Here is a 17,941-nt window from a genome sequence, read left to right as displayed (position 1 = left end):
ATGGATTCTATCATGGACCCCACATCCTGAAGTGGATCCCCCGACAACTTTTTTTGCTATTAATAAAATAAATAATGTAAAAAGTGCATAATTAAATCTGGCGTAGAAATCATTTAAAAGTGGAGACATGGCGAACGTTTTTTTTTGTCATTTTGATTTCCTAAGCTCCAATTTTTTATGAATGCCTTCACTTTATCGTTTTAAATCAGTTAATGCATTAGTGGTCCATGGATTGATTTATTCACTCATTTTTTTAAAATTTCAACCAAATAGACAAGTTTAACAACAAAATTATCGTTCCTAAACAAATTTGCCTCAAATATTTTCAACATTATGATTAATTTGACCCCTTTATTTAATTTTTTTCAATACAATAGTATAGAAGTGAGGGAATATAAAATTAGTCTCCATATTTGCAGAAAGGTTTGCAAACAACCTTTTATAGGACTGTTTTTTGTGTAGTTTATAACTAGCGGCCGTTTTATAAACTATGAATTTGCAAACTGCAAACCTGTGGCTACATTAATTGTGTTAAACTTTTCGCGCCTCCCTTTGCAACACTCCGCGCCTTCCAGTTTGGAAATCGCTGTGTTATGTAATTGATGTCACCTTTTTTAGACATGGGGATTATTTTTTTTTGCTTCTCACGGATTATTATGGCGTTGTTTTTCTTCTATTGCCAACTTTTTTTTCCGATTTCTCAAAATTATAGTATTTTGGGCGTACTATAACTGTTTTATATCATACATAGTACGCAGACGATAATTATAGTACAAATACTATAATTATAGTACGGTTGGCAACACTGGTCTCACGAAATCCGAATGATGCCCTTGCACTGTTCCACGATGCCTTTATTCAACAGTGGGACTTCAAACTAGCCTGGATATTCCCGCCACCGAATCTAATTCCACAAGTATTGGCACACCTGTGGGTCTATTCTATGCTTATCGACCGCTAAAGTGATAAAGTGAAAAATATTATCACACTTAGGGTAGGTTTGTATCAAAATATTAGCACTTATTGTAACAATTACACGAAGCCGGTTTTTATTGTTGCAATAAGTGCTATATTTTAACAGCACCTATCTTGCTGCTGTTAAAATATCGCACTTATTGCAACAATAAAAACCGGCTTCGTGTAATTGTTACAATAAGTGCTAATATTTTGATACAAACCTACCCTAAGTTTGATACTATTTATCAATTTAGTGTTCGATAAGTATAGAATAGACCCACTGAACATGGCAAGGGGAAAATATTTACTAGTGGCCCCATGGCGGAAGAAGTGTTTTTGGAGCGCAGACCTACAGCAGAGATCACTGGAACCCCCCTACCCGATATCGTACTTGGAGTCATTTTTACTGGATACGGTGACAAACCATCCACCTCCACAAGTCCGGGACCTATCACTCCAGTTATGGGTAATTTTGGGTTGGCAGAGTTAGTTTCTAGCTGGTCGGTAGAGGACAGATCACTTCTCACTTCCGGCTGGTGACCATCCACTTTGAAGGCTTATAGACCTGCATGGGACAAATGGAAGACATGGTGTATGGCCAACACGATAAGCTATAATACCCCCGAGCCGATTGAAGTGGCTAGATACCTGGATCACTTATACAATAAGGAAGGCCTTTCATATAACACTATTCTTGTACATAATTCAGCCATAGCTACCTTTTGCAAACCTATGATCAGTACAGACATCAGCAGTAACATAGTAGTGCGTCATATGTTAATCCACCCGCAAGACTAGACCTACAAAACCACCGATTTGGGATCCAAGAATAATCGTGGACTACCTACCTCAAGAAAACTACACCACTAGTATACAACCTATATGAAGTTTCACGCAGAACAACTTTATTATTATTACTCGCATCGGGACGACTGGTTCATGACCTTACCCTACTCAGTGTAGCGGATAATGGCCTAGTCGATAATGGCGACCATATAATTCTATGGCCAGTGTTTGGTTCCAAGACAGACACATCAAGGCACCGCCAATCTGGATGGAAATTAAGCGCTTCCAGTTGCCAAAACATCGATCCAGTATTTTGGCTACGAAAACTTATTTGCGTTTCCAATGAGAGAAGAGCAGAGGGTGGTAATATTCCGGCATTATTTATCTCGTCAAGAGGCCCCCCAAAACCTGCGACTCGAGCAGTCATCAGAAATTGGGTGAAGTCAGTACTCGCTGATGCAGGGGTACAGGAATCACCAGGCAGTACTCGATCAGCAGTCGCCTCTCTAAATTGGTTAGAGAATTACCCCATAGGTATGCTTACATACTGTAGTTTAAGTGCTAGAAGATATCAATATTTGGCCACGTATTTTTTTCGACTTATACGTGGTGTGAATGAGAACTCTGCCATTATTGGTAGTATTGACTTGTGTGTCCCTGATAACTATCTTAGAAATCGGGAGCATCAGTTGTTTGTTCTCCCGAGGAGCAGAACTAACCTGCCATTGGTGATGCCAATTGGGAGGGCAATAACTCTGTTCAACCAAATCGCTTCGGATGTTGATATATTCCATCTACGTGATGATGAGTATAGGTGGACGTTATTTTATAAATTCTTAAAATAGGGTCTGCTTAACTCATCCGGTGTACTTCCTTGTACCTATATATTTTTTTGTTTATACTGTAGAATAACTTAATACTGATCTATCTCTTTTGTTATGTACCTAATATTGTTTTAATAATATTTCGTTGTTGCTAAATGTCATGTTGTGAACGTCTTAAACTTATAATTTGTAATGTCCACAATATGTAAAATCAATGAATTGAATTGAATTGAATAGATGACATCCTGCAGAGAGGTAATTGGCGCCAAGAAGCTACTTTTAAAACATTTTACCAGAGACCGATAGACACACAGATTTCTACGGCGGGGGAACAAAATAATATGTTGACCTCTCTGTTCAGCCCGGTGCACTGAGCCTAAAAGCAAGGAGACGTTATACCTAATTCTCATGTTAGGTTCATCCACCCTATCTTGCAGGATCTATCTTGCTTTACCAGGTGATAACAAACAGATATCTCAAGGGACTTCAGAGTCAATAGAGAATAATGAAAGGAGTTTTACCTACCATTAAAACTCTTATTATTTTTGTTGACTCTGAAGTCCAGAGAACACCTACCTGGTTTCCTTGAGACATATCAAATAGAATAACCAAAGACAAAGGACGCTACGATAGGAGCGTCAGTCCTGCCAGCCTGCTAAACAAGATGAGCAACCAGAGAGATAAATAATCGAGAAGAAAAGGGGGTAAAAAAGGGCCAGCACAGAAGAACACAAGGCAAAAAATACAATCAACATCTCAAGGGACTTCAGAGTCAACAAGAATAATAAGAGTTTTAATGGTAGGTAAAACTCCTTTCATTTTTTTTATTAAGAATGTTTATAAACACATTAGTTATAGACCAACTTAAAGTTAGAACAAAATAAAGACTGATTACGGTCGTCTCATGGTTAAATAATTAAATAAATATTTTTTCTAGCATTGTATCAAAACGGGAAAAATAATATAAGAAAAAATAATACAAGGAAATCAATAATTTAGTAAAATTGGGGAAATAAATATTACGATTGGTATAATTGGGTATAATGAATGTTAGGTGTGGTAACCCCAAACAGCTGTTTTCCTTGAAGTCGCGTAGCAGCAGTCTGTGTTGCTGATCTCCGTTCTGTTTATTTTATTCATTCGCCATCGTTCGACGCGTTTAGGCAGAAGAATTAGATCACGAGTTTTAAGCGCAGATTACTGTTTTCCTTTGTCCAAATCTTTACAGTATTGGCTTTTAAAAGTGTGTGATTTATAATACAACGTCGCGTTTCGTAGCGTTCGTCCAGCGCTGGCGTTATGTTTGCAACTTCAAAATAGAAATTCGAGCATTGTGGTTCTCAGTGTAGAAAGGGAATTGATATTGTGTGTGAAAGTGTTGTGGCACGGCATTAGATCGCGGTGAAAACTCTACCGTGTGGGTTCATACCGTGGTAAAAAAACATATAAATATATCACATAACAATGTCTAGTTCAGCTCTTGCCCCGTCCAGTTCTGCCCTCAGGGCCCTAGCCTTGGAGTACAAGAGTCTGCAGGAAGAGCCTGTCGAAGGTTTCAGAGTTAAATTGGTTGGAGAAGAGAACCTATCCGAGTGGGAAGTAGCAATATTTGGACCCCCTGATACGTTATACCAGGGAGGATATTTTAAGGTAAATAAAAAAAGTATTTTCGTATTATTGTTTACATAACCTTTACTGTCTGACGTTTTGTGTGACGTACCAGCACGTATTGTGACTACATTATAATTATACGTGTCATTTATTCGTTTTCTATCAATACATTTGCTGTAGTCGACGTATTCTTTTTATTTGTGAGCACAAAGAAACTTTAGTGGACTAAACTTCTTGCCATAATTTTCTTGGTAATACCAATCATAGGATTTCACTAAATTGCTAATGGTAAACAGGTGACTAAAACTCTTCTACGATGTTCCGTTATTCGTGATAATTTTTGTCAGAGCGTCTATAAAAATTTTATGTGTATAAAAATGCTTTGATGATTCATGCTAAACGCAACATTTTTATTCATGGCAACATGCGACAAATTAGATTGTTAATCTTACTCACCTAGTTTGTCAATAAATAAAACAGTTGTCAGTGAACACAAAAATACCTACTATTACTATATTAAACAATTAGCATTGGATTCGTCGTAACAACATTATAATTTCGTGTCAAATGAAATTAGGGTACACGTCGGTTATCCTGGATACAGCGGCAAACACAATTTGAAAATAGCCGATACACTGGATTATTAAATTTGTTAGGATAAACTAACCCAAACTAACAATTAATAATCCAGTATCTCGGATATTTTCAAAATGTGTTTGCTGCTGTATCCAGGATAAACGTATAGAACCGAAATTAGTTATAGGTAGGTATATTGTATATTCTCAAAACAATGCCGCAAGTTGAACAGCTGATTTACTCACAACCTTGATAAACGTACATAAGAGGATACATACATACCTACCTACCTTGTTATTATTTTATTCTATTGAGTATTTCTATTGCACCCTTTTATGCTCTAGTATCGGAACATTATTACAATCACAAGGTCGCGGCTTCTTCCATGTCAAGACAAATCAAGACTTTTGCATCCTGGTAAAATGCCATGTATCACATTTACACAGCGCGTAGGTAAGTTCGATCCAAAAAGTAGGTATTTTCTGGACTAATGTTTTTATTTCCAAATGCGTGTCCAGAAATTTGTACGTATATCGTTGGCCATATCACAGTCCACCGTAAGCTGTCGTATCGGAGATAGATGTCAGTATATTGAGATAAAATTCGTGTCTAAATAAAACACTTAAAAGTACGTAATATAAATCACCGAAATATAAGGGAAAGTAATGTAATTAGAAATAAATGCATATCGTACCTATACATAGGTACCTATATTAATTATATAAAATTCCGAATTACTCAACAGTAGGATAGCAAGTAGTTAGGTGCTCCTAAGTATCGAGTCGTACCTATTAATGATAATTATAATGACAGCGTTAAATTAAATCAATATTAAATTAATGTTCTTATTGAATCTAATAAAATTGGAACATTACTGTCTGCAATTAATACTATACGAACAACGCGTCATTTTTTTATCACAATGCTATACGGCTATCTCTTTCCAGTACGACAGCTCACGGTGAAATGTAATATCTACGCACAATTTACGCATAACCGTAACCATGTCTTGTGAATATTTGACAGTAGGTACCTATTATTTATAGTCGTTTGAATGTTTACACTTCAAAGCATAGATAACGTTTCTAAAACTGGCAATATTATTATTTATTATTGTGACGTCAGGCAACTTTAACGCGTGAATAGCTGCATTTCAACAGTGATAATGCCTATGTGGGAAGGTTCAATCAATGGTCGATAAACAAAACAATTTTATTTCTTTCGCATTGGCTCAAATAGCGGGTTCTTATAAAAATAAATTCACAGAAGTTAGCGAAGCGACTCTGATCTATCATCTCTCTCAGCAATGTTGAATACATAACTTTTTTCCACCCACACCACATATTGACAACGATAATAAAATTATAAACGTAAATGTCGGTACCTATACTAATTATTATTGTTAAAGCTCACCGCGTCAGGTCCATTACCGACTTCACAACCGTCCTCTAAGAATCTTTATCCCGAGCTCTCTCCAGTCGGTCACACTCAGCCTCTTGGCGTTATCCGCCCATCTCCTCCGGGGGCGGCTCAGGGGTTCCTTCATTTATAAACTTCATGGAGAGCTCTAGATCCATCGCATCTGATGACGCGCCCTCAAGACATCGGACATATTGGGCTTAAGCTGTTGTTCACATAACTCAAGCATTCCTACATTCATACTAATTATTACTGATGGGGATAGATACACTAATAACAACGACACACCTAAATCGATAAAATTTTAATAACTCACTGACGATATAAAATTCAGTGATGACTTAAAATATTATGTATTTTCCTAAACATTTATCAAAAATCATTACTTAGATTAAATAATTTTTATTTTTAATGTGATTGAATGCCATGGAAAATATATTTTTTAAATTATCTTATAATACAGCACTATACTAAATTATGCGGAAAGATTTTAGGATTCGCCTTTCGAGCCTACCGTATTGTATACATTACGATAGACGGGGCTGAGGTCCGTGAGGTAAAGTCCATACAAAAAAAACTGACATTCATCGCACAATAATCCTATTTTTAAAAAAAATCTTTGATATATGGTTCTCGGATAGATGGAAGTATAATACTTACATTTCTACACATACGACAGATGTCGTTGACAAATTAAATTGTTTTTGTGGAATATAATATACTTAATCAATTTATTATGTAAATACGTTAATATGCAATTAAAAAATATTTTTCTTAATAAGTTAGGCTATACATAATCGCCTAGTATGGAGTCTTCGCCACTGCTTGGGTGTATTATGGCAGCGTAATAGGGAAACCTAGGAAGATGTGACTGATTAGGATTATTTTACTGCGTGGTGTAATAATATATCTGGAGACGACATGGAACTTTGGGGCATTTTGTATTTTAGTCAAATACATACACTATTATTTCAGCAGTCTTCATGAAACTATTTTCAGCTTCAAGCTTATTTCTAATAATATATCCTTGAACTTAACAATACATATAAATATACAGTGAAATGAAAACAACATCTAGCGGTAAACAATAGAATTATTAATAAAAACAGTAAACCAAAGATAATATAGAAAAACCTTTGATGTACTACTTAGTAGGTATACTTTATTAAATGTTTCTGGGTAGTAGACAATAAATTATTCAACCTTACAGGAAAACGCTTCGCTATAATAATATAAAATATCATTGGATACTCACTATTATACGTATGTACATAGATGCTTTTGAAAGCGGCTCTAAAGGTTATAACCGGTTTTGCCATTTTAGAACCACTTCCTGCGAACCAGTCAGCTGCGATCTCATAGTAGTTATGTGATTTATAGTAACTAGTTAATGCCAATAGATACACCTACTTACATATTATTACTAAAGATGTTTTACTACGGTAAACTAAAGGTAACTATGATACAATGTCGACTGTCATTAAATATTAAGGATATACCTCAGCTGAGGCAATGTCTAAAAATATCGTGACTAGGCGATGCCCGAATTGCGGGTCGCGGGTGTAAATGACGCGAACCGAATGAAATATAATTTGTCATAAAAATTCAACATGCGTCCTTTTTATATTATGTTTATTATTAATTATTATATTCGTAATAATAATAGTATATTCATTGACATGTTTTCTTTTTCAAGTACATGCGGAACGTTTTTAAGTCATCTTTACACGATTTAAGAATATATTCATCCGACTCCATCACAAAAGAAATTGACGTGCGAATAGGTCCACTATCCCTCTCCGAATGGCAACGCGGCCGAAATTTAGTTCCACATAGTGTTGAAAATTATTTGCAGTTTCACTTATGTACGCTCTTTAATGTAATTGAAGGGTTGAAAGTCTATAGGGTCTAAGTGCCAAACATGTGAAACTAAGATATAACAAAAAAAGAGAATAAAACCATAGTATATGAAAACTTACATTTTTATTTTTACAAAGTTACAGAAGAACATCAGTATAATATGATAAGGTTACATAATTCTAAAGATAAAATAAACAAAGGAAGAATAAAATATTTAAACATGGATAATATTGACACGTTCTATGTGGGGGGCACATAGACCCCGGCCATATTTCAATGTATTTGTGTGACAAAAATGGTTAGGAGGAGTTAGGAACTTAGACCTTTCAGAATATCATTAGGCTTGGCATATAGATTGTATTGAAGTAAACAACTTGTTATAGAATTTTTTGGCACTTAGGCCCTATAGACTTTCAACCCTTCAATCATTGACAGATAGTTTACAATGTACACACACCTACACATAAAACAAGTATCGAGTCGTCTTTTACTTATACACCTTGACCCTGACAGGTTTGTAGGCCCCCCATGTGAATATTTTTCCTGTGCGATGAACCGCGATTGGGTATTGCAATACAAAAATATGAATAATATGACAGGTTACCTACCAGGAATGTTTCCATTATTTTATATTAAACTAAGATGTCGGCAACTTTTCAACGAATCGATTGCATAGTCTGCTTCATGGAAAACCGCCACTACTATCAAAAGTTATAATATTCCTACTAGTTCATTCGTTAGCCGCGCCCTAGGGGCGGCAGGTTATATGAAAGTATGGTGAAGCAGGCAAGTATGGTGAAAAAGTATGGTGAGGCAGGTTGGTAATAAATTTGCGGCAAAATTTCCACGTTAACATTATATTATATGGGTACGTTATAATGACCAAAGTAAATCCTCCGTGATGTCCTGCATTTTTTTTTTATCATATCGCTTTTTCTCGTAAGTTGTCGGCTATTGTTGGCCTGCTTCATTCAGTTGTATGAGAAAGCCGATTTCTTACCCTCTTTTTATTTAATACCTCTATGGCCGCACCTAAGCCACGCATTACCTGCCTACCCCCACGGGACGTCATGAATGTAGGAGTTGTCGTTGAGGTAGGTAACGCAAACTTTAGAAAAATACGTAACAAAAGCTCTTAACTTTTAATCCACAGTATGTAAGCAAATTAATTGACCTTTATTGTACTTAATTATTTGTAAGCAATGTTATTAAGTAAATGCAAAAATCTACTTGTTGTTATTTGGTTGATCCATACTAACTTGGATATTATACTCGCCAAGCCATTTTTATGTCTACTCAAACAACTTCCTCATACAAGAAAAGTCTTGTAATAGCAGCACATTGAACCACCGAGACGAAGGTCAACCCTTAAATGGAGCCTTCGACTCTTGCGCGGCGAAATGACTAACCTTTCTGCAGGATCAAGGTTCTCCGTAGGTACTTACCTCTCGATATAATAAAGGCTTACTTCGGAATGAGCTGTGACCGTTTGGCCTTAGCATGCTCAAAAATGGTCACAGATCCGACAGTGTTTCGTATCATGCCCATAATGTGAACTCTTAAAAGATATTTAATTATTTATTATTTTCCGCACACTGAGCATGTGGCGGTTTTGAAGAAAACGCTTTATTTCTGGTCACCAGTTATGGACTGAAGTCTAAATCAGCGAAGAACAACATTTATATCAGTCAGACAAATATTGATATAATGAATTACAATCATTTTCAAAAGTAGGTATTGTATACTAGATCCTCCGGCCGCTCTTTTACTTTATATTACCTACTACACACTTGCAAGATAAAACACAGTGTCAGCACTAGCGAGATCGTTGTCACTGCTTGTTAGTATCGGTAGATTATCTTTTGTCAATAAGGAGCATTTTTATATTCCTTAATATGTAGTCCAGACTCCAGATCATTACAGATAACCATGTAGATTCTAGCAATAAACACCCCCCGAATACCAGAATAAGAGTAAAAGGAGCTGTTAGGAGGTATTCATCCACAAGTGAATCGGCCTCGTTATGGTAGCGAAATTCAAAGAATAGAATAATAAAACAATTTCAACAACACAAACATGGACCCCCAAACCAACTCACTCCGCCCCGCACCACACTCGTCTTAATCGAGCGTATCACGAGACCCTATGTGAAGCATTTGCAGTTGTTTACGCCTGGGAATGTCTCAGGAGCAGATACCCAAGACTGAAATCGCCACGCTCTCAAGTGAGCTTTGACTGAGTTTACTGAGTGATTTAATTTAATGACGGACAAAGAAACTGTGAAGAGATCTTCACGTCCGCAATAAGACACCGCATTTTTTATACGTAGTGTAATAATTGGCCTTTGTGGTGACCAGGTCGGATGGCCCGGCGTCTCTTCCCTCTTGGAGCACATTCTCGGACATTGCCAGAGGATATGGTTTGCATCATGTAGTTTTCCGCCACACGGACGTGTTGGCCGGGTAACAAGTCCAAACTCATAGAACTTGGCAGTGAATCAACCATGACCTGTCAAAATCTGACTAGTGTCACACCCATGCCTCAGTTAGATTAGTAAAAAATCCCTGTTTTTTATCACGGTTAAACCTTCACCCGGTTAATACGACCCCGCTAAATCGAGTCAACTGTATAATATAAAAGTCTCTTCCACTGTAATTCTATAGATCTGAAACAAATTCGTAACATGTCATTGGAACTAGATTATTTTTTTATCTATCAAGTTTATGATATTAACTCAACCCAGAATATCTGATATAAAAAACATCTGCGTTTTTTCTTGTTAAACTAGGTTAATTCATTTTATAGTTAATATATATATATTTGATTTCGTAATAAGTTTATGATTTGGCGAGCAGGGACTTATTTTTTCTGATTCGAATATTGGAATTTTGTATCAGCTGTTACACTATAAAATATTTGATAATTCAAAGTAGTCACCGAGGGACCTATTTGTGTATTTATTTTGCATGGTAGTGGACAAAATTATGTGACTGGGCACGGTGTGTACAAATTCATGATGATAAATTGATAAGAATTATCATTATTGCGAAATGTCAGTGTAGTGCGTTTATTATGCCGCTATGTGAAGGGATTATGTAGTACCTACCTATTATTTATCAATATGATTATTGATTATGCATTCGTGATGTATTTAAGAATGCATTATTATGCTGTGGAATTAGTTATTGTGACATAACATACCTGTTCTCTTGCATAAGGTGTAAACACTAAGTGACGACATCTAAGATGGTCTTTGTCTTTCTTTCTGATACTTTTTATTCAGGTGAAAAAAATATACATTAAAACCTAATAATTCACATATTATAATGATATTATATAAAGTTGCTCGCAACAAATGAATAATATATAAAAAGGCTGTTTACAAACAATTAAAATGCTTTTGTACAAATGTCCATTTTACCACGTTTTTCTTAGATCGTATTCTTGTTTGTCCGGTGGTTGTTTATCCAGTACAAATCTTGCAATCGATTTTTAACTAACTTCCCGACTAGTTAGACATTTGAAACTTTTAGAATATATCAGAACACGATGCCAATGCATTATTTTAATACTTTTAGCCATCTTCAAGGAGAATTGAATTTATTTTCAGTTAATTCTGTTTTGTATGAAAAGTTATTTCGGAAGAAATCCGTAATCCAATCCACTATTATTGGTTGCTAAGGTGGTGGTCCTAGCAACTAAATTATTAATATATACACGCGTTACTATGGTAATCAAAATGACATTTCAGTATTCTATATTTGTTTGTTGCAAAATACCAAAAAAATGATTTGTTGACAATTTGCCTTATTTGTCCTAAATTATTAATACATAGAATTGTCAAGTTTATATGATGATTCAACAGAAAATTTAAAAACGTGGTAAGTATATAAAAAGTTCTTTTTATCTTGTAATTATTTTGTATTACGCCGCGGATGCACTGACAAACGAGTAAATGTCAACACGTTTTCGTGAACATTTTGATCCAGTCGTCGGAAGTAGCGACCCATGGTCTTATGGTGTGTTATTTTGATCCAAGTACGAACATTTTTACGATGTGTACTGTCCAAACTGAATTTTATTTGATAACAATAATTGTAGGTGTGGACATGCATTGAGTTTTAAATAAACTTTTTTTTAGCGGCGTGTGTAAATTCATTCCGGCATTGTTTTCGGGTGTGAAACAAGCCTTACTCTTAGTCCCCATCTATATATTAAATAAACGCATTGTGATGATAATTACGGTCTTAGAAAATCTGGATATGATAGGTTGAGCGAGTGACTAACATCCGTTTCATATGAGTACCTAAAACCTCTTTGCGAGCCGGAAAAATCAGCATCGAATTGTAAAGCCAGTGATATCGTTGTTTTATTGTAGAAAGTGCATAGCTTGTATTAGGATTTAGTTCAATTGAGGCCTATGTTCTGAGCACATGGATCCAACAAGAAAAAACATGGAGTCGCAGAAATATTATTCCTTAAATAAGAAATCAATAGTAGATTGCATTCGAGAAATGTACAGCTATTTCATTTTGATGTCATAAAAATAGTGATCACACAACATTTACAAATGTATAAATATAAATAAACATTGTGATGTTTTCCTCTTTTTCAACCATGTAGATTTTCCATTTATTAACGTATGACGATATTCATGGTCTACAAATTGAATAATATAGCATTTTAACAGTCATACTTAAGTAGCTGTTACTTGTTCACATTTTTACATATTGAACTATTTATCGGAGAGATGTGGACGGACCATGGATGCTGTGTTCTGACGAAAATCTGTTGGGATATTTACGAAAAAAGAGTTCACTGTACAGTAATATAATATATTGCTAAGCAAACGCTCGCGGCATTAATTATCTGAACATCTATGAATTATCTACTAGTACGTATTTAGCAATCATATGAACAAACATTGTCCAAACGCGTTTTCGTCATTTTACATTTAAGTTAAGTGATATTATATGATATTATAACCATTAAGTTATGTCTATTTGAAGACGGAGCATTAAAAAAACTCTCTTCTATACTTTAGTTGGGCATGTGCCGACCCCTGATGTTATTAGGAAGTAAGACTCGCCCTTATATACTTACAAAATATCTGGAGACAATATAATATTATAAGACATGGGGCCTTATGTTAGAACTTGCGAGTCGTAGTCGCCCGGTCGACATGACGTCATATGACATCATTGTGACGTACTACCGGAGTGATAATAGCATTCGAGAAAATAACGCTCGTCAAATACTGGCGTTATTCATTGTCCCCATACACAAATAGGTGTTTCAGCACAATAATGTCTATGGTGAGCAGTGTGTGTTGGGCGGCTTGCCTCGAGTGTGTATTGGCTTACGTCACAATTACGTCATGTCGTCGGGTGACTTTATATCACCAGTTATAACACAGGCCTGATGAACGTGAATAGGTACAACTTTATTGTAACGTATGAACAATTCGTTTTACGATTGAATGACATTTGCATACGCATGTATATGAGCTGGGTCGTTCCATTCTTCAGATGACGCATCCACTATTAAACCAATACATAACAGATAATTCTAGCTAACGCTACCAGCGGTAGCCAATTTCGCATTTATAGCAAAACATAATATTATTCCGTTATAATTTATAATACTTACATTTATACAGTAAGTAATGTTTTTTTTGTATCAAATTAAAATCGCATAAAAGTGTACTTAAAAAAACAAATATAAGTGCCAAGACATCCGCTTGGCATTGCCAAGATTGTCGATAATTTAGTATGTATTCTTTTTACATTGAATGTACTCTAATGTTAGTTTAAACTGTGAGTGATCGATACTGAATAATAATTGTCGTCTTCAAACTTGTATATTTATTTCTAAGCGATAAATTCATTTTATAAATGAAATTATGGACTATTTACGACATTGAAAATTCTACAATTTTCAAAGTATTGATGTTGACAGGTGTTTCGTACTCCCCGTTCCTAATATCATATTAATTATATAATGGTAATTTTAATTAATATCTAGGTTTTAGACACTATCCAGATTTCTTTATTCTCACTAGACATAGGTATTCTCGCGATGTTCAGTTGTTTCTTGTCAAGAATTCGCATTCCGACCTTTGTATTATTTTATATTATTTACGTACCTGGGGGTCTATTCTATACTTATCGACCGCTAAAGTGATAAAGTGATAAATATTATCAAACTAAGGGTAGGTTTGTATCAAAATATTAGCACTTATTGTAACAATTACACGAAGCTGGTTTTTATTGTTGCAATAAGTGCGATATTTTAACAGCAGCAAGACAGGTGCTGTTAAAATATAGCACTTATTGCAACAATAAAAACCAGCTTCGTGTAATTGTTACAATAAGTGCTAATATTTTAATACAAACCTACCCTAAGTTTGATACTATTTATCACTTTAGTGTTCGATAAGTATAGAATAGACCCACTGGCCTGTCTCTCGTGGAATGGAAGACATCTTGCGGGAATGCCGCCAATTCGACGGACACAAAACATGGCCGTGAAAATAGGTCTTCGAAATTTTTCTCATGCTTCATTCTCCGACATAATTTATTACTAAATAATTATATTAAGTATATTCTCGGTTTAAGTTTAAAAGATCTTGTTTTTGGTGATACGGCTAATGGCATGGTGGTGCAACTTTCTGAAGCCGTGGTTACAGGTTCCATTTCGACTTGCACGTTGTTTTTTCAATCTGCCTTTGATCCAGAGTATGAATCCGATGAATTGGCGTCTGGCTAACAACAATTCATTGTAAAAATGTTAATATAACCTCCACTTTTTGGTGCACCGTGCAGGGACACAAATGTATCTAGATACATACAATCAGCAGTAGAGCTTGTTGTGATTTCTCGAGTTTGACTTAATAACCTCTTAGATATCATTTTAATTGGCAATTAGCTTAGCCTAGCTGAGCCTTCATTGATGATAATATCAAGATACATGGGAATTCTCGAAATATCTGAAAAAAAATATTTCGCGAGATTGGTAGTCTTTTCTTTCTGATTATTTCTCGAGTATTTTCGAGACAAACTTTTTCGATCACCATAACCTGTAGCAGACAGTAGCGAAGGGTGGGGGTAGGCTGTTAAGATCCGCCATAAATAGCGCACATTAAACTTTTTCAGAAATTCGTATTTGTTTTCATTGAAATAAGACTACAATTTAGGTACAGATGGTGTTGGTTAGTTTTAAAATTCAATTAAACCCTGAGACAACCAAGCCGTAATGATAATAGTCAAAAATTACTGGTCTATCTATAAAATATTTAAAGTTGTGTAATTAAATTATACATAGCTTTGAATATTTTATAGATAGAATAATGTTTCTTTATTTTAGTTCGGTCCAGGCAGGGCTTAATGAATTAAAAAAATGAACCAACAATATGTGTAATATGTATTTTTAATCTAACGAAAACAAAAATAACTATGAATGAAAAAGTGTGCACAATTTTGTCGTATCGCCCAAATTAGACCAAAATTATTATGGTTTCGTTTTGGCAGGGATTAATTGATTTTTAAAAACTAACTAACACCATCTGTAAATTGCAGTCTTAGTTCAATAAAAACAAATACGTATGACTAGGCAATCCAATCCCGAGCCAAAATTCTGATCCCGGGATTTCGGGATTACAATTTGACAATCCCGGGATCCCGGGACAGGTCCCGGGATTGGCATTTTTTTCCATTGTTAATATAAAAATTTTATATTCACAAATAACATTGATAAAATCGGTCAAAAATAAATCTAGTATAATTTATACTATTTAAGACATTTATTGTTAATATTATATATCTACGTTCAATCTAGGAAATACATAAGTTTAATGGAGTAGATAATATTGTAATATAAATAATAATGTGAATTTAATATGAGATTGGTGTTTCTGATAGTAACGGCTTAAAGAATGGATTAGCGAGATTTAAAATAGTAAAGCAAATAATCATGGCGTACTTATGGCCTTTCCACTTCATAAATCTAATTAGTCAGCCAAATAAAACTGCCGTAAAACATATGAGATCATGGTGGAATTACTTTGTTAAAAGTGCTAAGCATTGTTTTTTTCAATCTTTCTCATTTTTAATAATTTATGTGAAAACATAAAATGAATCGGCAACTTACACATGGGTATAAATCAAACTTCATTCAAACTCAGTTTATTTCAAATGTAGTAATTTTTTATTATAAGTATTTTTTCTGTTATATTTTTGCTTTTATTTTATGTTCCATAAAAATTGATAAAAAAAATCAATCCCGAAATCCCGGGATTATGTTTATCAATCCCGGGATTCATAGGTATCGAAAATATCCCGGGATTGGAATCCCTACGTATGACTAACAAAGTTTAGCGTGCATTATTTATGGCGGATCTTAGCAGTCTACCTCCACCCTTCGCCACTGGTAGCAGATCTAGCTATTGTATGTGGTTGCTTTGTACTTTTTAGTCAAACAAGTCATCATTATGAAATTTTGCGGTTTAATTTAGTGCCGTTTTGGGTGGTTTTGATGAATATTTTGATAGTGGGCAGGTAAAAAATACGTGCAATTGACCTCGAACTTTTGGCCGAAAAATAATGACGCTTAATCTAATAATTGAGTCGTGACTGGACGATGATCCCGCCCGCTTTGTTTTCCGAATGTCAATCGCCTAACCGTTATCCGCTCTTTTGTCTCTGGTCTCTCGTATCTATGGATCTCACGATTTCGGGCCGGCAAATAACGGGATTCCCCAGGCTTTTTGCTTTTATTATTGGTTGCTTCTTTTTTACTCTGGTGGGGTGGGGTCATTTAAAAATATTGATGAGATTGTGGTACTACTGTACTCTTATGAATTCGCTGATGACTCGGATTGTTATAGAGGTACTGAATAAGTCAATACTTTTTTATTGATGAATCAATCACTGACAAGTTTATTATTGACTAATTATTTCTAATTTATTGACATTCGAATTTTGAAGTGTTTTTAAACTGTTTGGAACAATGCAATCGGAAGAGTAGACCGTATTTAGTAGGAACATTTGAGTGGTAGGTACATGAATTAGCCGTACTTGCGAGGGACTGTAATTATTATGTTAGTAGGGCAGATTATGCTTTGCCTGGAAGGACGTCTTGTCATAATAATTGGACATAGTTATGCAGAAAGTAGCCAGTCCACAAAAAATAAAAAAAATATATATGATGTAGATCAGATGCGAGAAGGTTTTCTCTACGTTCTGCTGAAAATAGGCAAGCTGCAAAAAATAATTCTTGAAATAAAATACTATTTACAATTTTACATTTTTAATATGATGTTGTTGCTAAAGTACCATTATCTCAGCTCGGCATTATTGTGGACTGGCTACATTCTGCATAACTACGTTCAATTAATGCATCCATATTCTACTCGAAAATGTTGTACATGACTTTTTTGCCCAATTGCGTATTTCCTGCTAAGCGACATTATTTGAAAACAGACAAGACAAAAATACTTAATTTTAATTGAAAAATCGAGATGGTTTTATTTATAGTAACGGACTAATATTCGTGCCCCGAGTGACGGATCGTTTGAATTGAACACTAGTTAGATGCTGCTGCCCCAATTTTGGATTGCAATCCCGGATCAAACATAAACACGTGAAATTTTGCCCAACATTTTTTTAGAGATGGTAAGTACCTACCGTCAATAATATTAATATGCTATTAATACTGTCGACTGAGGGTACTTAATGGAATTTAAATTCTGATTGATTTAATTGTTGTACTATTCTATTTGAGTTGTTTTTGCGACTCGGGTTTCGCCTTTCCTTTATTCGCCTTTGTATTTACCATTGGTGAGTGCACATGTTCCCGACACCCACTATTTCAATTGACATTTTGAAAACTACTGCAATGTAGTCAATACA

General features: G+C 35.0%; 1 protein-coding gene across 1 annotated transcript in view; it reads left to right on the top strand.

The window, feature by feature from the left end:
- Nucleotides 1-3,651: 3,651 nt before the first annotated feature.
- The window catches only part of LOC147074418 (ubiquitin-conjugating enzyme E2 R2), a 153,313-nt gene continuing 139,023 nt past the window's right edge, over nt 3,652-17,941 (top strand). The window contains exon 1 of the mRNA XM_085943673.1: nt 3,652-4,217. Within this exon, the coding sequence (XP_085799799.1) occupies nt 4,032-4,217 (186 nt within the window). The 5' untranslated portion in view covers nt 3,652-4,031. The remainder of the gene's footprint in view (nt 4,218-17,941) is intronic.

Source organism: Rhyacophila brunnea, unplaced genomic scaffold (assembly GCF_057557595.1).
Source record: "Rhyacophila brunnea isolate RB1 unplaced genomic scaffold, BYU_Rbru_1.0 scaffold_16, whole genome shotgun sequence".
NCBI classification, from domain to species: domain Eukaryota; kingdom Metazoa; phylum Arthropoda; class Insecta; order Trichoptera; family Rhyacophilidae; genus Rhyacophila; species Rhyacophila brunnea.
This window is presented reverse-complemented; position numbering and strand designations above follow the sequence as displayed.